The sequence below is a fragment of the Bufo gargarizans genome, chromosome 6, assembly GCF_014858855.1.
Source record: "Bufo gargarizans isolate SCDJY-AF-19 chromosome 6, ASM1485885v1, whole genome shotgun sequence".
Classification (NCBI taxonomy): domain Eukaryota; kingdom Metazoa; phylum Chordata; class Amphibia; order Anura; family Bufonidae; genus Bufo; species Bufo gargarizans.
In genome coordinates, this window is record NC_058085.1 from 307,183,754 (window position 1) to 307,208,922 (window position 25,169).

The window sequence follows — 25,169 nt, forward strand, 5'->3', positions numbered from 1 at the left end:
TGCCTGCAGGATTTAGTCAAAGTCAGAAGTGGCTTTTAAAGGAATTGGAAATATAAAAAGGAAGGATTTGTGCTTTCATGGTGGATCCACTTCTGGCTTTGGCTGAAAATCTCAAAGGCAGATCTGCTTCAAAATCTCATCCAAAAAAAGAACTCTGTATGGCCGTACCCTAACTGTACGTAGCCTGTTGATAGGCTGCAGGGTGCCACAGACGGACAATGTTCATACTGCTATGGGGGGGGGGGGGGGGGGGGGAGTGTTTAATTAAGACCTTTTGCGGCGTTAACAAGAACACAGGAGTCACAATCCACATAACATGTTTTAATGTACAAGCATCAGTGATACATTCAGGGTGGAAGATTAGAAAACAAAAAAAAGGAAAATCCTTCACACTAGCTAAGATAGATCACTCACGCAATGAACTGGTCGGACAAACAATACATGCACGCCATGAAGACATAATATATACTTAAAGGGGCATTCTAGATCGATTAGGTTATCCACTAACTTTCAGATTGGGTTCTACCGCTGGGACCCCCTATCGTTCACAAGAACGGGGGCCCCGTACCCCCTGAAATGAACAGCGTGGCTGTTCAGTCATGCGTGCAGCTGGTCTATTGATTTCTATGGGAATTCCGGAGATAGCAGAGCGCTGTATGTCCGAAACTCCCAAAGAAATGAATGGAGCAACAATGTGCATGCCTGACCGGCTGCTCCATAAATTTCAGGGGGCTGGATCAGCTGTTTGGAGAGGAGGAGGCGCTTGTGCAAGTGCCCGTCTTTTTTGCAGCAGCGGCGCAGTGTAATTACAAGTGCTTGCCCCATTCATCAGATATTTATGATATGAAGTCATCAGTATACGCCAGCTGCGCAACCCCTACATATATATTCAATACATTTATTTTATATCTCTTATTCACAAAAAGGTAAATCTGCACACATCTAGAGCGCCCCCTCCAACAAAAAAATAATAATATTTAAAAAAAAGCCAGTGATCATAATGAGGAAGCCTGTCAGTTGCTTTAAGATGGATCTTCACCTTCAGCTGAGGTTACACTTTTACATCTGTCAAGGCAGGGGGTTTGGGAACTCAGGATCCAGAAATGGAGCTCCTATGATGTACTTAGAAATTTATCAGCACACAATTTTAAACCTATCTAGACTTTAAAAAAAATACAATAAAGTTAAATATAGTGGTATTCAATAGTAGACATTCACTTTATAGGAGTTGACCACATTTGGGGAGTTTTTGAGCAGCCTTGCAAAGGGAAGCGTCCTTACCCGCTCTCCGGTGCTGGGTTCCAGCTCCTTCGCTCCCAGGTCTCGGCTGCCTTACTTGGATCCCCTGCTGTCATCATCTGCTTCGACACCACTGCAGCAGTGGTGATCTGCTCCCCTTGCGTCATTTGACCAACTGACATGACGCAAGGGGGTCACAGTTGTGTCAAAGCAGATGTTCACAGTGGAAGACCAGAATAAAGCCGCTGAGGTCGGGACCCAACACTGTAGAGCAGGTAAGTATGCTATCCTTTGCAGGGCTGCCCAGCAGGGGATTTTGCCAACCCTTTTAAGGATGATCAGGGAGGCATGTAAAATAGTCTTCATAATCAAAAATGATTAAACTCCTTAGGCTGACATTTATGTAAGGCATACGGTACAGTATACTGTACACCTTTGACGCTACTGTGCAGGTACAGCGAGGGTGATGTGCTCAGTGTACGGCTCATGACTGTCCTCAGCGGTACACTGCTGAAGACGCTGGTTGGCTGCAGCGAGGACATCAGTTTGTATACCGGCAGCACAGAGAACAGCAAGAGGAAATTTTTTTACTTTAGAAAATGAAGGGGGCTTTTAACCTTTTTAATGGGCTTGCAGTTAGTGGGTTACAGAGCGGGCATTAAAAAGGAGTGCTGAACAATGCATGCGAGACTGTACCCTTATGTGCAGATTGTCATAGTTAAAGCTGAATGAAAATTCTTCTAGAAGACGCTTCATTCTGTGGTCACGTCCAGGTCAAGCTGTGTTAAAAATATCACTGTTGTTGAAAATCACAAAAGCAAAACAGTCATTTTGTATGTGTCAAAAATGCAATAATCAGATCGGCCAGTGTTAATGGGTCATGAGAACGGTCAGCTTTATAAATGCCATGGGCACATAAACACAAAGGAACCTGGACCCTTGTATGTAGAAAGATTTCTAAAGTGGCATCCAGGTCATTACATGTGAACACGTCACACACTATATTTACTGCATAGGCTAATCTTTACAATCTGTATACTGGGCTCCGCTGTTTTCATGAAGATTAGCCACCCCTACAATACTAATGAAATGCATTCCCTCTCGCCGCCTGCACAATGGCATTTTTCCATTGACTTGTACATTTCCTACATGTAAATAAATACCTATGATTTTGTCCATCAAAGCAAAGATTCAATATCATTTCGGGTTCTGTAAATGAACTAAAATGTAAGGTCTCAAAAGGGAAAACTCATTAGCAAATTAGGAAGTAAAAAAACAAAACACATCAAGTCAGGACTTTCAGCAAGTGAAAGGAATGAGTGCGCGCATATAGGACACAAATGGTAGGGGTTATACGTCCCTGAAAGAGACAATGACAATGCAGGATTTGAAGGCTTATGCTGCAGCATGCTACCTGCTCAGGTGGAACCAGCAAGGCCCCATCCTTTTACCTAAAGCCTATCGCTTCACATGCACTAGCTCTGGAGGGGAGACATAAAAACACATGCTTTTCTTCTTCACCCTTTAGATTTCAAAATGGGACAGAGCAGTATATCATAGCACAATGATGACAGTGTCGCAAGTAAAGCTGGAAGGTCAGTAGGGAATATATGTAGAACTTGGACCCAAACAAGTGGATAAATTAGTCCATGTGGAAATAACCATAAAAAATGGCTGTTACTCCCTGTACTGTAAGGCCTGGATTATAAAACACTTCTTGTACAGGTGCGAAGATATGCTGGTAGGCTTCAGCCTCTTACAAAAGCCCAAAACACGGCGTGTGACTGAACAGCACCAGATATCTAGCACCCTGCACATGATCTATGAAGCACGCCACTATAGTCAGCGGTTCCCTTTCCAAAAGTTCTACAAATCATTCACACAGACGACGGTACAAAGTAAACGTATGGACGCACACCCGGTACAAGACAATATCAGCAGCTCAAGTGATGCTAGAGAGAGTTACCGTCTTCTCTCTACAAGGCTTTTTACTTAATAGAGAAAAGTTACTAAGGTCCAAAAGTGGGGGCTAGCGATCATAAAATCTGGTTACCAATAAAGTCTATGATCTAGGCCTGCTGCCGACGGCTCGGATGATAGGAGCTGAAACAGGCTCAGTCCAAACTAACATGCATCAAAACCCCCTGGTTGGTTGCGCTTTTCGATTTCTTCATCTTGTCAATGGCCCTCATTAAATCTTGTTGCCGAATTGGTCGGATCTCCTCATCGGGACTGAAAGGAAAAAGAAGAAATTATTTCCAGGTAACAGAACCCAGTCTGATCAAAATTATATTATTATTCCAAAGTAAATGTATGCATTAGAATAAAAATATATGTCTGGTACTGAATTTGATGCACCTATGAAGAGTGAAAAGAGAAGTCCTACAGAGCAGTGGCAAGACTGTGTGTGGCCTTCACCTTCTGTTGATGATCACTCCCCAAAGGGTACAGGGAGATGCAGAAAGTCTGGGGCTAAGGCAGTATTCTCAGCCACAGATTGGGGTCAAAAAGAGGAGACTATAGGAACCACAACGAACAGCAAATTGTAGTGTTAATAGCAGCAAACGGTTGAAGACTGAGAATGTGTTAGTACTGACGAGAAACCCCTTTAAGGGCATTTTCAAAGACCCCTAAAATTTTTACTGAAGGCCAGGAATACTGCAAGATAGAAAAATAAGCCTGACGTACGAATGACGTAGCAGACTAACCCTTTGAATGGATGCAGCAATCAAGTGGAGCAGTTGGTGACGTCATCACTGCAGCTCTGACCACCAAAGTGGCGGAGCTGGAATGTTGGGGAATTGAGCAGGTTTACAATTACAGATGCAGATTTAGTATCCAGTAAAAATTCCATATCAGTAGCCACATGCTGATTAGCCCAATCCGCATGACAAACTACATAATTCTTGGCCACCACTACACTGTGGCAGCGACTTACCAACTGATCTGCCTGCTTCTGTGTCCAGCACTTTGGTGGCGGCACAACACTTATTGTAATTAAACGTTCAGAACACATTACATATGAAGGACAGCAGATCCACGCCTAGAACATGCTAACCTTTCTTCTGTGTTATTGACCACGCTCTCCCTGACACACAGCAAAGCTGCATCTCTGCACATTTCCTTCAGGTCACTTCCAGAGAATCCATCTGTACCGTTTGCAACCTGCAACAAATCCACACGTTGGTCCACCTACAGCAGAAGACAGACAGATAGATAAAGGTTAACGTGGCCTTACAAGATAAGAGGCAAAGCCAAACAGTGTCCCATACTGTCTAAATATACATCCTGGTAATGCTCTGAATTCCTTTAAGCTTATTGTTCCAAGATCAGGCAAGTTAAACTCCAACAGCCTGTTCCTCATCTTTCCTGACATTGCCCAACAAGAGACGTCAGGAAACTCATCCACATTAGATGATCGGGATGGCCGATAAACCTCTAATGTGTATGGCCAGCTTAAAGGGGTTGAGCTAAGTTTGCAACTAACTGATTGCTATGGGTACAACTGCTGGTACCTCCAATGATCTTGAGAACAGGGGTACAGTTTCCCCGATCTGATGGAGCAGCAGGTCAAGCATGCAGTGCCCAACGCTCCATTCGTTCTCTATGTAACTGCCAGAAATAGCTGACATTCCCACAGAGAATGAATGGAGTGCCAGGGCATGATTGGCCTGCTGCTCCATCAAATCAGGGGAACGGGACCCCAATTCTCAGGACTGAAGGGGGTTCTCGTGGTCAGATCCACAGTGATCAGTTTGTTATCCCCTATTCTGTGGATAAGGGATAACTTGCAAACTTGGAGGAAAGGCTCTTTAATATAAGGAGTTGTCCACTTCCTTGACCCTGATCAGTGTGTGTGGGCATCACGCCAGGGATATAAAACATTCCAGATCTCCCGGTTCTTCTTTCTAAACATGTCCATATGAAATCAGATCTCAAATTAATACTTACTCCTTCTAGAAAAAGGAAGGAGGAGGAGATTCACTTCACTTAATATATTACTTACATTCTCGTTCCTCAGTATGAGGTTAAGGATTGCCTCTCGCTGTCTCATAGACTGGGAAGAAAGTGTGATAAGTTATTAATGTAAAATGGAAACAGAAACATGATAAAATTCTATAATATGCTATGTGAACAAGGAATCTTACATACTGTAAGGCTTATATAGAAAAGTTACTTTGCCATAAGAAAAGCTATTTTCTTCTAAAGATACTTCTAGGGCTGTGATGGCACTCCAGCTGTGGTAAAACTACAACTCCCAAGATGCACACTTGCTTGGCTGTTCTCAGAACTCCACAGAAATAAAATGAGCATGCTGGGAGTAGTAGTTTCACCACAGCGGGAGTGTCGGAGTTTAGCCATCACTGTTCTAGGGCATTGACCTTCACCTTCTTAACAGGGCAGCAAAGGCAACTGCTATGGGGATTTATTTCACATGGTCACAAAAGGACAGAATAATAATAAAATAAATCCAAATAGATATTCAATTTTATATAAATTATATAATAATATATAATTATATTATAATTATATAATTACAGTTAAAGTAATTGTCACTTATCTTACCACCCATGGCCGTACGGAGCTCTAGCATACCAGATCACGTCATGGTTGTGAATTATTGGGCTATGATGACACATTCAGGATTTGGATACTCAAATCCAACATTGCTCATTGTCATTTTTAAAATCTGCAGCATGGTCATTATGCCACACACATTTTTCCCATTGCATGCGATTGGGATAGGATAACTCCCATTCATTTACATTGGATGTAGAGTATCGGTGGCTCTAATGGAGGATTGAGGAACAGAATCCACAAACCCTCAAATTTCTGAACGCCCATGATTATTAAAGAGGTTGTCCAAGTTAAATAAAAACTCAGGTAAACCCTGTAAATGTAATAAGATAACAAAAGCCTCAATATTAACCCCTTTTTTCCCCTGTCGATTCATGCGATGCGCTATGGTCCTCCCTCTGTGCTTTTTGCTATTTTTTCTGGCTGCAGCGGTGATGTCCCATGTACTGCTGAGGCCAGTGATAGGCTGCATGGTGTCCTGTGCACACACAACATCACCACTACTGCCAGAAAGATGACGTCAGTGACAGGAAGACCAGAGCACATCACTGGAAGTAACACGTATCTCTTGTTATTATTCACAGAGCATTCCCAACTATAATATATAACCCCTTCTGGACCCCCCCATCGTACATGTACAGCGGAAGTCCAGTATTTAAACATGGTGCCTACTCAGATCCACATCCATATGTCAGTTCCTCAAAAGACAGAACATGTCTTTTTCTTGGCTGCAAGCGCAGGCCTCGAGCCACTGAAATCCATGGATCCGCAAAAAAACAAAACATGGATGCAACACAGACGTCATCCGTATTTTGTAGGCCCACAAAATACATTCAGTCATGTAAATGCCCCTTTACAAGCAATCAATAGGTGACCTAAATATCAGAGACGGGGGCTGTGATCACATAAATCCTGCCTGTTGATTGTGACGTTTACCTTCAAAGTCATTTATTATTTTGTCTAATTAATTCTCAAATATATATGTTTTAATGTACCGGCTGATTGATGTGAAACCTTGTGGGCATTCTCCTCATAATTGCAATATCCAGGTCCTGAGGACGGTTTGTGGCTCCCATTACAACCACCTATGTCAGAAAAGAGGAAAAAATGAATAATAATAATGAATAATAATACTGCTACTAATATGTATTATACAACATAATTAATATCAATAGTAATATTGAGGAACACATGGTATAGTGCTCAGATTAACCCCTTTCAGACACAGTCTAATTTAGCAAATAGGACGAGTCACTTTATGTGGTAATAACTTTAGAACGTTTTTACTTATCCAAGCCATTCTAAAATTGTTTCTCGTGACACATCGTACTTCAGGATTGTGGTAAATTAGGGTTGATATGCTTTACCTTTATTTATTAAAAAAAATAATCCAAAATCTATGGAGCTTTTGGCAAAATTAGCAATTTTCTGATTTTATAGTCCGATTTTAATTAGTGTAAGTATAAAGCTTAGCCTGCTCTCCCTCACTCACTGGAAGCCTTTTGGCACCAGGAGATGTATAGGGTGGACTCTCATTGAATTCATGGGAAGCCGTCTGGCACCAGGAGAGGTGTGGGGTGGGGTGGGCTCAGCATGCATGTGGGACCTGCACTCCTGAATTTTATGGTGGTCGTTATGGCACATAACAGGTAGGATTTAGTGTTACCGTATTTTTCGCCCTATAAGACGCACCTAGGTTTTTGAGGAGGAAAATAAGAAAAAAATAATATTTTGAACCAAAAGGTGTGCTTTTAACTAATGGTGGTCTGTGGATGGCACTGTTATGGGGATCTGTGGATGACACATATATAGCATCTTATGCTATGTGTCATCCACAAATCCCCTCCTTAACAGTGTCCCTGTAGTGTGAATGACCCCCCGATACAGGGGGTGGGGGTCGCATCTGGTTTTATAGTGACAGCAGGGCCCGTTCAGTGACTGTATTCTACTACACGGGCCCCGCTCACTGTATATAATCTTATCTATAATTGTAGGCATTGTTAATATATACAAATTCAGGGTAATCAGCGTCTATTACTTACAAGCGCTCGGTAGCAGAGAGGAGGGAGGAGGCAGGCCGTGAGGATGGGCGCTGGCAGCGTGAGTCACTACGTCATGCCCCTGCGCCGCCCACTTTATGAATGAAGCAGGCGGCGTGGGCGCATTACGTAGTGACTCACACTGCCAGCGCCCATCCTCCCGGCCTGCCTCCTCCAGAGCGCTTGTAGTAATACAGGCACTGATTACCCTGAATTTTTATATATTAACAATGCCTACAATTATAGATACGATTATATACAGTGAGCGGGGCCCGTGTAGTAGAATACGGTCACCGCACGGGCCCCGCTGTCATTATAAAAGCAGATGCCGGCCCCCAGCCCCTCCTCCCTCTCAGCTGATACACCCGCAGCGCGGCATCGTGGCGTATCATTGAAAATTCAGCAAAATGCAGCATTCGCCCCTGCTATTTCCCCCCACTTTTTTGGGGGGGAAAGGGAGTCTTATAGGGCGAAAAATATGGTAGGTTCCCATCTGATAGAGATCGCCTTGACGTGTGGCAGACTGGCCCAAATAATTTTGTACAAAATGTATTTGCCAAGAATCTCAAATTTACAAAATAAGCGTAGCATTAGCACTGTTGCATTGTGTTTTTTTTTTCTTAGAATTTTAGAACCCTTTTACATTTTCCTGAAATTTTTTAAAACAGACTAACAGTAACAGTAACTACCTGTAAATGAGTTAATTTTAGAAAATACACCCCTCAACTTATTCAAAACTGATTTTAGAAATGATAATGTGTTCCACAGGCTCCAAAGGCTTGTTCTGGGGTTTCTAATAGTTTACGAGTGAGCATTTGGTGTCTGAATTTGTTTAGGGGGTCTGCCAAGGTCTGTATTCAAAGGCATGGATTTGTTTAGAGGGTCTGCCGAGGTCCGTATTTAAAGGCATGGATTTGTTTAGGGGGTCTGCCCAGGTCTGTATTCAAAGGCATGGATTTGTTTAGAGGGTCTGCCGAGGTCCGTATTTAAAGGCATGGATTTGTTTAGGGGGTCTGCCCAGGTCTGTATTCAAAGGCAAGGATTTGTTTAGGGGGTCTGTTCTGGGGCCTTTTAGGTGGCATCTGTCACCCATAGGATGTCTTTGAATAGAATAGCATAGTAGACTACACTAATCTATCCAGAAAAAAAAAAAAAAAGTATAGAGGGACTATCTCTATATCGTTGGTGCGCTGACTCCAGCTCTGATAACGCCTCATTAAGCTGTCTATCTCTAGCTTTTTTCAAACGAGAGGCAGCCTGTAAAAATATACCTCTCATATAGGCCTTGTGAGCCAGCCACAGAGTAGATGATGAAATATCAGGGGTGTTATTCAGAAGAAAGAACTCCTTCAAACTAGTGCGGAATTCTTCCAGTACTGGTTTAACCTCCAGGTAGGGGGTGTTTGGGAGGGTACGCCCATATTAAGTTCCATCATTATAGGGGCATGATCCGACCAAGTGGTTAGCAGAATATCCGTTTTAAGTACTCCCTGCAAAATATCCCTAGAAACCAGGAAATAATCAATCCGGGATTGTGTTTGATGTGCGGATGAAATATGCGTGTAATCTCTCTCTCCCCCATGCTGGTACCGCCAGATGTCATGCAAGGAAGTGCTTTTAAGGGCTTCTTTTAGGCCCTTCCGGCGGGGCTCAGCATGGGTGAGACAGTCCATCCCCACATCAATTGGAACGTTAAAATCCCCCCCATTATGATAGCGCCTTTCGCCACCTTTAACATTTTCTTATGCAATCTGTTGAAAAAGGAGATCTGTCTAACATTTGGTGCATAAACCGAGACTATCGTGCACAATTTACCTTCAAGTGAACAGATCAGGATAACATATCTGCCTTCCTTGTCTGTGATGCATTGGTGTAATGTGAAAGCTACAGAGCCCCTTATACATATGAGGGTGCCAGCCTTACGTCTCTGGGCAGCAGGGGAGTGGAAAATATGCGGATACAGTCGATGAGTACATCTGTGCTGATCTGCTCCCACCAAATGCGTCTCCTGAATGAAAGCCACATCGCATTTGTTGCGGAGCAGAATCCCGCCACATCTGAGAGCGGCGAAATGGGGAATTCAGACCACGGACATTATTAGAATAAAATTTCAGCCCCACCATAAGAAGATGCGTAACGTACTAGGTGTGAGCACAAAGGGCATTATGAGGCTAAGGTAGAGATCAAAATATGTGGGCCACATATCAGAGCGCGAGCAAATTAGGACAACAAAAAACAACATAACATTAGTAAAAACACTTACGAAAAGGTGATTAGACATCCTAAAACTGCAATGAGCAGGATTCTAGAGTCTAAAAAGGGGGTCTGCTTAGAGGGTGACCACCACCCTAGCACCAGGCGAGCAGACCTAGTGGGGGGAAGAAAGAGATAAGTTCTTACGTATCTCCCAACCCGCACATCCAGAAGAATAAAATAGGTGAGGGAGTCCTGGAAGTCATGTTTGTTCCAATTCTCGCCGACTTGTTTCCACGCTCTTCTGCAGAATTGGTGTTATCTCCGATTGAAAGCAGGCCCATCTTGTGTAGAAGGACAGAGGCATCCTGCGGGGTGTTGCAGGCGGTCATCTGCCCCTGCACCGAGATCAGTAGCTTTACAGGGAAACCCCAGCGGTAACGGATATTCTTGTCACGAAGGATACGTGTAAGTTGCGCAAATTCCTTCCTCTTCACTAATGTGGCTGCGGACAGGTCTGCGAATACTTTGATGTCCTTAAAGGATTTAGTTGGTGTCGGGTTTTGTCGCAGGGTTCGAAGAAAGAGATCTTTGGCGTGATAGAAGTGAATTCGCGCTATACCGTCACGCGCGAGCGAAGGATCCAGTCCCTTTGGCTTAGGGATGCGATGTATCCTATCAATCAGTAGGTCCCGTTCAGATAACTCAGGTACGGCTTCTTTAAGCAGAGTTTGCAAATAAAACTCCAGCTCCGCTGGGCCTACCGTCTCCGGAATTCCCCTTATGCGCACATTATTACGCCTATGGCGATCTTCCATATCCTGGATCTTTTCTTTTATGGCCGCTACATCCTCCTCTAGCGCTTCATGCGCATCAATCAGAGAATTGTGTGATGCAGCATATTTAGCCATTTTGCTCTCCACGTGGGTGACTCTGTCTCCTACTCCCTGAATGTCGCGCTGTAAATCCTTAATCATGCCGGAGATGTCCGCCTTCACCGATCTTAGGGAGTCCAGCAGTGTGCGCAGCGTCCCCTCTGTTATCGGGGGAGTTCCAGCCTCAGCAGAAAGGAGAAGCGATGGGCCTCCACATGCAGCAGGGGAAGGAGCAGGAGTCGCGGTGAGCCGGGGAGAGGAAGCAGGAGATCCCTCAGCTCTGGCGCATGACGGTGGCGTTCTGGGGAAGAACTCTGTCATTTTCTTTGGCGCCTGTCTCTTTCTGATCTTGCCCATTCTGGGAACCAGGTACACAAGCTCAGTACGTTCCAGGGCCCTTCAAGAGTAATATTTGAGCCGCTATGGATATGCGGGAAGCGGAGCTACAGTCTCAGGCAGCCGCCGCCATCAACGCGCAGGCCACGCCCCAAAAAAAAAAAAAAAAAAAGTATAATAAAAGTATACCAGAGAGAAGGATGCGAAAAGTAAATTATTTTTACTTTTTTGTCTCTGGTGGGCGAATGGGGACCTATGGATGAATTTAATGAATACTACAGGACCTTTTCTGGCATATACAGCATGTTAAATATTGTTCTTGGCTAGCTCCAGTAGTCCCATAGAAAACTAATGGAACAGCAGCAGACATGACCAACCTGCCAATCCATTCATACAGGAGCACATCAAATACTTATCCCCTATCCTATGGCACAACTCCTTTATTGTACTGGAAGTATGTTCTGCCCAAGAGGAGGGGATATTACAACTCTATTGAGATCATTTATCAAACTGGTGTAATGTAGAACTGGCTTAGTGTCCTATAGCAACCATCAGATTGCACCTTTCATTTTAACAGCTCCTATGGAAAATGGAATCCGATTGGTTGCTATGGGCAACTAAGCCAGTTTTACTTTACACCAGTTTGATAAGTGACCCCATATAGGTCTGGTATTCTGTGCCATAAAAGGCAAGTAAGGAAATGTAATTCACATTCCAGTCCACAGGTATTAACTGGAAGAGGACAGTGGGGTGGACACATAGTACACCAGTGGGTAACTACAAAGTCTGAAAATCTGTGGATCCCGAGGACCCAATTACAATATAATGGGGTCCATGTATCAGTCATATGATGATTAAATACAGATGCTTTTACCTGACAGCTATAGTCAGTATCCAGTCCATCCCAGAGACTCATGAACTGAGCCTTCATCATTGCAGTTGCCTCGTGATCAGTACTTGAACGGCTCCGAAGGAAAGAATCTTCATTGCAAAAGAAGAGAAGTAACGAGATTAAATAATTGCTGCTCAAATACATTTCAGAATCAAAAATGAAAGAGGATAACTAATTTCAGGAGAATGAAATGTTTTAATATAGTTATGAAGCATTACAATGGCCCTCTTCCCATATGTCAGTTGTGTCCTGCCAGCTACTTCAGGCAGGGAGCCGGACACAACTGATGTGTCTATACTAATGCCGGAGAGGAAAACGCTGCATGCCAAGTTTTTCAGTCCTGCGCTATTTGACATCCAGCATCATTAGTGATGCACGGGATGAATATGAACGATCCAACAGAAAACTACGGGATCAGTTCTAGCTTCTGTTCCCATCCTGTGTTTTCTGCACCTTGCTGGGGTAAACGGAGCTGGACTTCTGGATATATGTGAAGCTGGCCTAACGCTAACATTTCAAGGTCTATGTGGTCTCTGAAAGGCACACAGGATCACATCACCAGGCGCGTTACAAGAGACAGCTCGGATACACTAGATCAGGAGTGCTTCTGGCTCAGCTGGACATGATCGTGTTGGAATTTCAGTCTTGAAACCAAATAATCACTTAAAAGGGTATCCCATAGTGTCATGGCTTATCTCTCCACTGAGAATATTGGGGCGATCGCCCTTTTAATGTTATTTCCCTGCCCAGAGGTGCTCCTGGCCACTTGGCTGTGCAGGGAACTGCAGTAAAACTCCAATCTTCAGGATTGGTGGAGGTCCTAGAGATCAGATCCCCACCGGTCATGAAGTAGTGGCATATCTCAGCAATATGGCATCACTTTATGGGAATTTAAAGAATAGGTACATCTGATCCACAAATCAGTTAAAAGAAAGTAAATCTGCTCATAGACCCATGTCTAAAAGCTTTGCTGACAGGCAACTCGGATGTTACCCTTATAATAATGGAGTTTACACCTAGCTATGTGTCTTATTATGGCTCATTGATACTAAAGGGGATGTGCAGTGTAAGGGTATTGATGACCTATTGTCAGCTGAGAAGTGGACAGAGTTGTATGCGTCTTGTCAGTGTTCTGTGAATGGCTGTGCCTGTGTGATTCACAGGTAAAGCAAGTCTACCAGAGTCTTCTGGGTCATAGACTTAAAGGGGTTGTGCATATTGGTGACCTATCCTCAGGATGGGTCATCAATATCAGATCAGCAGGGATCCAATTCCTGCTGTTTGAAGGAGTCTTGACACTAGCGTGAATGCTGCATCTATCTTAACGTTCAAGTGCCGTCTAACTTGTAGGGGAGGTGTGTGCAATTGGCTGTAATTACACGGCAGCAATCTATAATCTATAATCTAAACTAGGGATGCTCAACCTGCGGCACCTCCAGCTGTTGCAAAACGACAGCTCCCAGCATGCCCTAATAGCTGTAGGCTGTCCAGGCATGCTGGGAGATCCCTGATCTCCTAGGCCAGTGGTCAGCAACCCTCGTCACTCCAGCTGTTGTGAAACTACAATTCCCAGCATGCTCCACTTGTTTCTATTGGAGTTTTGAGAAGAACACAGCAAGTATGCATGCTGAGAGTTGTAGTTTCACAACAGCTGGAGTGCTGGAGGTTGCCTACCCCTGTCCTAGGCAGGCTGTGCATACCTGATCTAGACAGCGTGCAGGTAAATACTGAAAAGGACACAGCACTCTAACGAGCACCACGACCCCTTCAAATAGCTGATCAGTGGGAGTGCAGAGAGTCGGTCTACCGCTGATCTGATATTGATGACCTATCTTGAAACTGCACAACCCCTTTAAGTCTATGACCCAGAACACTCTGGTAGACTTGATTTACCCATGAATCACACAGACAGCCGTTCACAGAGAATTGACAAGACACATACAACTGTGTCAATTTCTTAGCCGAGAGCATGATATCTATCTTTTCACCAATCCACTGATGCTCCCATATTTATGCTGCAGGATCCTCCGCCGTGCACCGCTTTCTGCTGCAGCAAAGAAGTCCTGACACGGGGACATGTGACTGCTATAGCAGAATCACTGGCTGCAGCAGACATGTCTTTGTGATAGGACATCATTACTTCAGCAGGTAGTAAAGGAGAACAGGGGAAATGCAGCGGGGGATCAGCGAGTATGCCTCTCTTAATTTATGTACACCGAACAACCCCTTTAACACAATGGTGATAAGCATTAGAATTAGTTAGTGGGAAAAGTCAGTTTTCCAGTCAGCCTCTGCGAAATTAGAGCAGGACCCTGACTGGTTTGGTTTTTACCAGTAAACCTACATGATAAGTTAATGACCCACACGGTCTTTGACGTTATCTTACCAATTTCATCAATAAAAATGATGGACGGTTGTAGTTTTACAGCCAAGGAGAAGACAGCGGCAGCGAGTTTCTGGGACTCTCCATACCACTTGTCAGTCAGAGTAGATGGCTGCAGGTTTATGAAGCGACACCCGGCTTCTTTGGCAGTTGCTTTAGCAATAAGAGTCTTCCCACATCCTGGTGGTCCATAAAGCAGCACACCTACATAATTAAATAAACATAATCAGTGAGGAGTCCGATGTGCAATACAACGTAGAAAAAATGCATCACCGTCTGCTATAATCAGTCTTCACTGAAGGTCTTCTGAAAGCAGCTATATGCTTGATATTGGCCACACAGGTTCCTATCACCATACCGGACATAAGCTATTTCCTGGATGGGGATTTAGCACACAAGATTTTTTTTTACGACTGAAAAATGGAGGGTTAATTTTGTTTTAAATAATCAGCACTTTGTTCTGCCAGCATTTGCTCTGCTTCACAGGATATCGCTCTTCTGCTCTCCCTTTGGCCGGGAATAAGTTGCATTTGTTCTTTTACTTTTAACGATTCCAAGAAACAAAATTTCTAAGAAGCCTTTATCATGTTATAGAGAATTAAACGCTTTCAGACGGCAAGGTTTTTGGCTGGAAGAGCTCATTTATTCTAAACCTCCCCTCCGCAGTCAGGAGGGACTTGTGCAATTTGAAATTATACTTCTAGAAGCATTCTGCTGTCAGGAAATGCATCTTCATACTAAATAAGCAGACTTCTTACTTAGTGTTTTTTGCCTGTTTGTACGGGACTATATGGGTTTCAGTGCACAAAAATATTTCATTAATTTATAGCAAACCGAGACGTTGAAAATGATATATTCCTACAGACAACAAAATGCACAAAGGGGTCTGAATTATCTTCTCTATTATCATCAACTGGATGTAGGTATGGACCAGTCGAAGACTAAAGGGGTTATCCGTGAATTTGATATTGATGGTCTATCCTCAGGATAGGTCATCAATATCATATTGGTGAGGGTCCAACTTCCAGCACACTTGCCGACCAGCTGTTTAAAGAGGCTGCTGCGCTCACTGGAGCTCTGGTAAGTGCTGCGGCCTCCTCACAGCTTACCAAGCACAGTGCCATCCATTGCATAGCAGCTCTCTTTTGAAGGGGACTGAGCTGCACCTAGGACACGTGACTGAGCGCTCTGGCCTCTTCGAACTCCCAGCACCTCCACTGATCTGATATTGATGACCTATCCTGTAGCAACTACTTGATCGCTACTAAAATGCTTGAGAATACTTATTATTACAATATTGCCAGTTAGGGTCTTTCAAACTAGCGTTATTCTTTTCCGGCATGGAGTTCTGCCCTAGGGGATCAATACTGGAAAAGAACTGATCAGTTTTATCCCCATGCATTCTGAATGGAGAGCAATCCATTCAGGATGTCTTCAGTTCAGTCTTTTTTACTTTTCAGGATGGAGGATCCGGCCCCAAGTGTTCCGGCAAAACGGATCCGGCATTGTGGTCTGCGCATGCTGAGACTGCAAAAAAAATTTAAAAAATAAATGCCGGATCCGTTCTTCCGGATGACACCGGAGAGACGGATCCGGCATTTCAATGCATTTGTCATACGGATCAGGATCCTGATCGTCTGACAAATGCCATCAGTTGGTATATGTTTTGACGGATCTGGCAGGCAGTTTCTGCGACGGAACTGCCTGCCGGAATCCTCTGCTGCAAGTGTGAAAGTACCCTTAATGTTACACACTGGCATGACCTACTAGTTCTACCTACCTTTGTTAGGATCCCAGCTGCCATGGCATCCCATCAGCACCACCTGAATTCATTGCGGATACTGATGGGCTGACAGAAAGAGCCCCACCTTCTGTCAAGCCAACTCCCTAGTTAGGGTACATTCACACTAGCGGCAGGACGGATCCGACAGCCTGTTCACCCTGTCGGATCCGTCCTACCGCTGTTTCGCCGGACTGCCGCTCCGTCCCTATTGACAGGGGCGCGCAGGACTAAAAAGTCGGACATGCAGTACTTTTAGTCCGGCAGCCTCTCGTCCCCATTATAGTCAATGGGGACAGAACGGCAGCCTGGCGAAATAGCGGCAGGTAGGATCCGACAGGGTGAACAGCCTGTCAGATCCGTCCTGCCGCTAGTGTGAAAGTAGCCTTACCATGGTTGCTACTGGCCATGACATCTAAGGGATTAATTGACTGGCTTCAAAGATAACTCCAATTCCAGCTGTTGCTGCGTCATGACACTGTATACGCTCCCAACCAGTGCGCCTCCAGCTGTTGCAAAACTGCAACTCCCAGCATGCCCGCACAACCAAAGACCGTCCGGGCATGCTGGGAGTTGTAGTTTTGCAACAGCTGGAGGCACATTGGTTAGGAAACACTGCACTAGATCTACCCGTACATCCAACTGCTGTTAGAACAACACAGCTAGGACATAATGGCATTTCCTTTTCCAGAAAGTAACCATAAGTTCCCAAAACAACACAGAGCAACATAAGTCAAGAGTGGTACCTTTAGGAGGCTGAAGAAGTCTTGAGTTCTCAAATAAATGTTTCTTTCTTATTGGGAGAATAACTGTATCTTTCAGGTCTGTGATCACATCATCCAGGCCAGCAATGTCACTCCACGTCACCTGAAGTCAAGTTATCACATTAGTATTATAAGGGAGTGAAGATTCACCTATTTTGAAAAATGTAATTGTATAAAACGTTCTTATCTCTGCACAAACCACAGTCTAAACACTTTTTATGATTGCTTACATCTACATTTCGTCAGCTGGTCTTTTTTTACAGCAAGAATAGGTCAATCCACAGAGCTATGCTCACTATAACACTACTGGAAACCATTACAGTCAGTGGACCAGGCCCTCCATCAGTGTCACAGAGCCTTCAGAGCCTCATAACTTTTTGTTAAAAATAGGAATCACGACTTGAATTGACAAATCGTTCACTCAGATAACCTTTCCATGGTATTGATCTCATTCCTCCAGCGGTTTCTTGGATGGATAAGATGTGTGGCCAAACTTCAAGGAAACGTCTGGGAGTTGAAAAGTGCTGCCGTTAGCATAAGCCTGTAAAGTGCTGGAACCTTTGTACAGAGATCCAGATATCTCTGCTCAGGAGCCAAAATACTGCGTGGTGTCTAAAATATCTCTGAGCTAAAACCTTCTGCTGCAGTTTACAGCTCACGTTCACGTGGCCTAGCAGCAGCTCGGCCTCATTCAGTGAATAGGGCTGAGTGCGAAAACAAGCACAGCCGCTATACAAAGTATGGCAGTGTGCGAGAAGGGAGGAACGCCATTAACAAGAGCACCGCTGCCTTCTCAAAACAGCTGATTGGCGGTGGTCCCGGGTGTTGGACCCCCACCTATCAGATACTCACCCAGAGGAATAAAAATCCTGGAAAGCCCTTTTAACTATAGTACTGACACATACTATCATGCCATTGTCAGTTATTGCAGCTTAAAGGGAACCTGTCACCTGGATTTTGGGTATAGAGCTGGGTATTGTGGATGTGCTAGCGGCCATCTAGCAGCCCATGTCCTCAGCTCTATACCCAAAATACAAGTGACAGGTTTCCTTTAAAGGAGTGGAGGCTCAGTACCAGACACATACCCGTGTACATGAACAGGATTGGGTACAGGAGTGAAGAGGAAAGGCACTCTAGTGAGCACTACTGCCTTATTGTCCGGCTCAATGATGGCCTATACTAAGTATAGCATTAATATAAAATCCCAAATAACCTTTAAAGTACCATATTTTTAGCTCTATAAAGGCTCGCGTGACCATAGGATGTACCTAGGTTTTAGAGGGGGGGGGATAAGAAAAAAATATTTTTCATCAGACCTCAGAGGAGACCCCCAATCTTTATTGGACAATTAAATAAAAACAACTCACCTCTCCTGCCCTGGACGGCGTTGCCACTCGGGAGGTCCAGCAGCGCTGCACTGTGACCTGATGTAACACGCTTTCAGGACACAGAACAGTGTGGTGCCCGCAGAAGAAGACCAAGCAGTGAGTAAAGCCAGTACATTCCCCTCTTCCCTGTCCTACTGTACTAATGGGCGCTTCCATAACGGAAGTGCACATTAGTAACAATAAGATGTCAAAATCCCACCCCTGGATTGCTATACTCACTTTATAAGACACACTGCCATTTTTCCTGTCCACTTTTGTGGGGGGGGGGGGGGGGGGGGGGGGAAGAAGGGGAAATGCATCTTATAAAACAAAAAACCCAGTAGTTATAGGATGTGTAAACGTCCCATAAACCTTCTGAGATTCATTACAAGCATCGTCTTATTTTTGTCAAAAGACTTACTTCAATCATGTTCATTTGGGAGACCTGAAAACCCATTACAGCTCGATGTTTAATAAAATGGAGCTATATACAACAAAACTAGCCAAGAATTGCTTCTCCGCAGCATGAACAACATGGTTACCTGCATACTGAGTGGATCGACAAGATGGGCGGCGATGCTCATTTCATATTCTGTTAGCTTTACGTTCTTCACCCCAATCTGTCTCATCAGCTTCTCGGCCTGAATGACAGAATAGCAATGACAGAAATAGTAAGAATTCCAACGAAACCAGCAATATACAGCATCTAACACATCAGAAACGACAAGCTTGGGATTGTCAAAATGGACGGTCACTATTCTCCACTTATTCTTGCATTGTAAATATTAAAGGGGTTCTTTCTGTAAAAACTTTTTTAGGCCCAACTATTGTGATCCCAGCTGATCACCAGGGCGAAGTGCAACAGATAGAGATAAGTGCGGTGCTGCTGCATCTATGCAGGCTACCTATGCTGCTCCAGAAAACACTCACCAGGGTGGAAAGGAGATGAAGAGATATGGCATTCTCATACATACAGGTGAAACTCGAAAAATTTGAATATCGTGCAAAGTTCATTTATTTCAGTAATGCAACTTAAAAGGTGAAACTGACATATGAGATAGACTCATTACATGCAAAGCGAGATATTTCAAGCCTTTATCTGTTATAATTTGGATGATTATGGCTTATAGCTTATGAAACCTCAAAGTCACAATTTTGAGGTCCCCTTTGCTCAGGGGGTATGGATTATTTAGCTGACTAGAGTGTGACACTTTGAGCCTAGAATATTGAACCTTTTCACAAAATTCTAATTTTAAGCTGCAATTCCTTTTAATTTGCATTACTAATAAATGGACTTTTGCACGATATTCTAATTTTTCGTGTTTTACCTGTATAGGCTACTATAATTATCAGTGTGGGCTCAGGGCCATCTGACAACCACTGATGGCAAATCCTAGCAGAATGTCAGTGCTTGTTCCTAGCCAAACCCTTTACACTGCGTACACACCGTGTATAGAGGAATCCTAAGAGGAAAAGACACAGCATTTTTAGTAGCAACAAGTGGATGAGAATAAAAAAATATGTAATCTACAGTGTGGAAAGTGTCCGCACATAACTTGACCGGTGGTGCAGATTTTAAAGGGGTTTGGCCACCTTCTAACTACTACTGACCAATGTGTAGGTAAGATAGCTATATGGCACTTACTGATATAGCCTTTGTTGATATTCTATGCCGTTTGCGATACTTCAGAAGCTATGCCCCCTTGTTCGGCAAATCTACTGTGCGGTCCTCATAGGAGGTCCTGTCTATAAGATGGCTGCTGATCACATCACTCAGCCTCCGCCATTCAAACACACTGCACCTGCGCTAAACTCCCTACAGTGCAAGTGCAGGTGTGGTGTAATGGAATGAGGGAGTGATTTGTCTGGTCACATGACCCTCCATCAGCCACTATTTTATGGTCAGGACCTCTGTGTGGACAGCACGAGAGACTTGGCCAACAGGGGCGCCTACCTAATGAAGATGGTGTACAATATCTATAAGAGTAAGAGCAATATAGTCATCTTACAAACACACTGACCAAGACTAACCAGACAGTGGCCAGCCCCTTTAAATCAGCAGAATGTCAATTTATGTTGCGGGTATCTGCTGTGGACTTCCTGTGCGACGCAGGAGGTGCCATCTGCGGCAAAACGGTTCCGACACAAATGGAAATAGATGAGAGCGCTAAACCGTTTCCAACATAGACTACTATGGGTTGCTACGGGCCAGTACATTAGAAATGCAGGCTATCTTATCCCATGTCAGCCAGGTTTCAGCATGGCAACAGGGTCACATGGGGCCCCCATTCATGGAATTGCTGGGGTCCTAGTAATTGTAACTGGCATCACCCACGACTTTGCCAGATACACTGTGGAGTCTCCACTGTTTGTGGCAGTACTAGAAATGTTATCTGAGGACATTGTTACTCCCACTTAACTAATAGCACATGCTTCCCTTGGGCTTTGCGACACTCCAAAATGGAGGTACTAAGGGAACCAAATCTCCAATTTATGGAATAGCAAATGAGCTTGTTCACAATACTGACCTCCAAAATATGGCTGCCTGACGTCAACCTTACATTACTAAGGTCAATACTAATAAAAAAACCTGAGGAGACAGGTGATTTTTACACTGCCACAGACTCCTATAAGACAATTCAGGTAAGAAATTGACACAGATCTGATCTGCGCTCCAGAGTGACGCAAAGTAAAAAGGTAGCCAAAAGCACAGGATCTACATAGTACAGCTGAAAGACAGATGTACATTTATAAAGTGAGCTGTATAACATGCCAAAAGTGTCTGATCGGTGAGGTCCAATTACCTGGCGATTCCAAGTTCCCATTTGCCGTTCTAAAGCCAAGCCAAAATTGGATTAGATTAGCCTGCATTTCTACTGCGAGTGCTTGTAGCAGTTTCCATAGGAGTCTATGGAGAGTGCTGGAAACGGCTGAGCTCTTTCAGCTACTTCTGTACGTACTAGGCAGTTATCGGCTTTAAAGGGCTTCTGTCACCCCCACTAAAGTCATATTTTTTGGGGGGGCTAGTTAAATTCCTTATACTGCGATATATGAAAATATAATGCTCTTACTTACTTTTCTTCAGCAGTTTCTTCTAAAATCGAACTTTTATATTATGTAAATTAGGTCTCTACCAGCAAGTAGGGCGGCTACTTGCTGGTAGCCGCCGCAAAAAACCACCCCCCTCGTCCTGTTGATTGCAAGGGCCAGCCGCGATCTCCTCCTCCAGCTGGCCCTGTCAGCATTTCAAAAATCGCACACCTGCGTTCATTCGGCGCTGGCGCTCTGAGATGAGGAGGCTCGCCTCCTCAGCACTCCCTCAGTGCGCCTGCGCCGATGACGTCTTCTCTTTCGGTGATGTCATCGGCGCAGGCGCACTGAGGGAGTGCTGAGGAGACGAGCCTCCTCATCTCAGAGCGCCAAATGAACACAGGCGCGCGATTTTTGAAATACTGACAGGGCCGGCCGAAAGGAGGAGATCGCGGCTGGCCCTGTCAATCAACAGGACGAGGGGGGGCGGCTACCAGCAAGTAGACGCCCTACTTGCTGGTAGAGACCTAATTTACATATTATCTCATTTATGAGGCCAGTAGACATCAATCATAAAGCTCTTACCTGCTTCTGGGCTTCAAGCTTTTGTTTCCTGGTGGGATCGATGGCATCTACCATCCATTTAATGGTAAAATAGGTGACAGCTCCAAATATTGTCAACCTGAAGATGAGGCCCACAACTTCATTTCTGCTCAAAGGGCGAGAAAAGGCTTCTGCGTGGACCATTTTCTGAAAAAGAAAAACAAAGTTCCATTATTTTACTCTTGAAAATGCTAGCTTCATTGTATGAGGCCGACCAGAAATGCGTCATTCAGAAAAGACAGAACTTTGTATTTTATCAGAACCAACGCACATAGGCTGCATTACAGTGTGGAAGACTGTGGGATTCATGACAGCCCACCAGGTCTATCTGCTGGCTTTTTACAGAGGCTCTGGAGGTCTCCTCTATGTGGAGCTTAGAGACTTATTATTTTCTGGGACCTGAAGCAGAAACTGTGAGTCTTGCCCCCCTCCTCCTGCAGATATACCACCTGTCTACTCGCTTTCTGTAGGCGGGGGACCGGGACTTGCAGACTTTGACCTCATTAATGCAGTAAAGTGTACTTTGCAAAAACGAAACCTTCTTGTACACTATACTGAAGGTTCACCCTTCACAGTTCTGGGTGGGGGGCCCATCACTGACCAACCCCTCAGAGAAGGAGGCAGTGAAGAGAAAAGGGGATCCAAAACGGTCACGGAAATGAATAAGTCTCTGTGCTTGATCCATCACGATTTCCAGAATGAAGGGGCTCTAGAGCAGAGATGCTCAACCTGGGGCCCTCCATCTGTTGCTAAACTACAACTCCTAGCATGCCCCAATAGCTGTAGGCTGTCCAAGCATGCTGGGAGTTGTAGTTTTGCAACAGCTGGAGGGCCGCAGGTTGGGCATGCCTGCTCTAGACCATCAAAACCTCTTCGGTAAAGCTCCGATCTCCGCTACTGGAAATCTCCGACAGCAATCATAGACACAGAACCCCACCAGCCCTCCTGAAAGATAGGACCCCCAAAAATCTCTTATTTTTACACGCCCATTCTGACATTTCACTGTCTGCCGTCTGCTTTCTGGTCCCTCTTGACGTGCAGGAAATGTATAGAGCTGTCATCTGTATAGAGCTGAGGACATGGGTTGCTAGATGGCCGCTAGCACATCCGCAATACCCAGTCCCCATAGCTCTGTGTGCTTTTATTGTGTAAAAAAAAAAACTATTTGATTCACTTCAATGGGTCCGCAAATCCAGAGATGCGGAATGGTGCAGAACGGAAGCACGGAACCCTCCGTGGGGTTTCGTCCCGTACTTCCGTTCCGCAAAAAGATAGAACATGCCCTTTTTGCGGAACGGCCGGATTTCAGACCCATTAAAGTGAATGAGTCTGCTGCGGCTGCCCCACGGACAGTGTTCGTGCTTTGCGGCATGCATTTTGCGGGCCGCAGCACCACCACGGGGCGCACACGTTCGTGTGCAGGAGGCCTAAGCTGCTCTTTCAAGTAGAGACAGTAACTCCCAAATTCTGACCTCCCCTTACACATGCCAGAGCAGTAAAAGTTAGAGCATCCTAGCGATCTCTGATTATGCGAGTTCGGTCCAGTTAAACCTACGGTCAGGCTGTGACATATGCACAGGACCGTATGTGTTTTGCTGTCCACAAAACACGGCCGTACGTAAATGCTGCAATTTGCTTTTTCACTTCAATAAAAATGTCATATCCTTGTGCACAAAACAGACAAGAAAAGGACAGGTTTTATCTTTTTAGCGGCGCCACAGAACTTGCACCGGATGCGGACAGCAGGATACTCTCAAATAAACAAAAGGATCAGGCATATTGAATTCTTACATGCCCGATACTGCTACATCGGCCACCACATACACATTAGATCACTGGGGTAAGGTATATGGGCAGTTTTAACCTCAGTACCAACGGCAACCCTAAAGCACAGCTACTAATACACAAAATAAATACAAAACCCCATAGAACAGACGGTTATGTAAGCCGCCCGGTATAGACATGCATCACACACATCTCCCCTTGGGGGACACTTGTGCTTCCTGGCGTGAACGTCCATTTTTCCTGAATATTTATACACTTGAATCAGTATCTTTTATACAATTGTGCAACATTTATCAGAATAGAGAAATTTCTAAAAGAGGGGCCACCTGTCTGTTACATAGAGGGCAGCAGTATCACTATGGCCGCCTCAGCCATGCTCTGACAATGTGCCCAGCGGGTGAGCTGCCTCCTGTGACCTTCCTCCTGCACACTGCCCTCTCTGCCAGGAGGTGCCCGGCTCTCAGCACACACAACACCTCCCATCCCCCCATAACGGAGCGGCTATTAACTATTCACATACCGCTGCTCCGTCACCCAGCACATTCACCTCTAGCCGGCTTGATGATATGATACGACCGATCCAGGAAGTGAAAACCGAAAGCAGCGGCTTCACATTGGTAAGGTGTACCGGCAATGTCTTCCGGAGGAAACGATCCTCAAGACTTTCGGTTCCGCCTCACAATCCACCCGGCTGAACGATAACCCTGTCCTACACTGCGCAGCCATAGGACGAGGCTAGACGCGCCAGCGCACGTCAAACCTGCTGCAGTTAAACATGAGAACCAATCACGTGGAAGCTTTCATTTTGTTGTCTGCCTTAGGAAAATGAAAGCTGCTTTTTGATTGGTCGTTACTTGTCAGTACTCCACTGCCCCTAGGAACACGATTTTAGACATGTTTTTTCTGTGCACCAATGTTGACATCAAATGGATTCTGTCTTTACCACAAAATCACAGAATATCTCAATTTACAGTTTTTGGAGAGGTTTCTGTGTATTTATGTATTCACACTGTCAGTGTTTGATCAGCGATTTTCATCATGATTGTGAGCCAAAACCAGAAGTGAAGATATAAGGTATAATGGACAGATTTCCTCCTGTTCTGTATTTCTGACCCGCACCTGGTTTTGGCTCACAATCACTGATGGAAGTCACCCACCAAACACTGACAGTGTGATAGCGGCCTTATGGGGCATCCGTGGCTGGCACACTTCTATGGTGGCATCCGTGGCTGACACACTTCTATGGTGGCATCCGTGGCTGGCACACTTCTATGGTGGCATCCGTGGCTGGCACACTTCTATGGC

At 44.7% G+C, this 25,169-nt stretch overlaps 1 protein-coding gene across 2 annotated transcripts; it reads right to left on the reverse strand.

Annotated features, from left to right (window-relative positions):
* Positions 1-306: 306 nt before the first annotated feature.
* On the reverse strand, positions 307-24,537 carry ATAD1 (ATPase family AAA domain containing 1). Of its 2 annotated transcripts, none has more exons than XM_044297623.1 (10): positions 24,412-24,537; positions 22,062-22,226; positions 18,989-19,087; positions 17,062-17,182; positions 14,539-14,739; positions 12,135-12,241; positions 6,813-6,902; positions 5,246-5,296; positions 4,298-4,431; positions 307-3,471 (listed from the first exon to the last, which is right to left on the reverse strand). In XM_044297623.1, exons 2-10 carry the CDS (start codon positions 22,221-22,223, stop codon positions 3,354-3,356), a joined length of 1,083 nt encoding a protein of 360 aa, XP_044153558.1. In that variant the 5' UTR covers positions 22,224-22,226; positions 24,412-24,537; the 3' UTR covers positions 307-3,353. The 2 variants fall into 2 exon arrangements, with proteins under 2 accessions (XP_044153558.1, XP_044153557.1); XM_044297622.1 differs by having other exon boundaries at positions 24,385-24,530.
* Positions 24,538-25,169: the final 632 nt, after the last annotated feature.

What these genes read in the sequence shown, in the direction of transcription:
- ATAD1 (XM_044297623.1), bottom strand. Translation starts at nt 22,223, where the DNA reads ATGGTCCACGCAGAAGCCTTTTCTCGCCCTTTGAGCAGAAATGAAGTT. An exon ending in AGCTTGAAGCCCAGAAGCAG is followed by an intron (nt 19,088 to 22,061) that starts GTAAGAGCTTTA and finishes TCTGTCATTCAG; the next exon opens with GCCGAGAAGCTGATGAGACA. An exon ending in ACTTCTTCAGCCTCCTAAAG is followed by an intron (nt 14,740 to 17,061) that starts GTACCACTCTTG and finishes TTAATTATGTAG; the next exon opens with GTGTGCTGCTTTATGGACCA.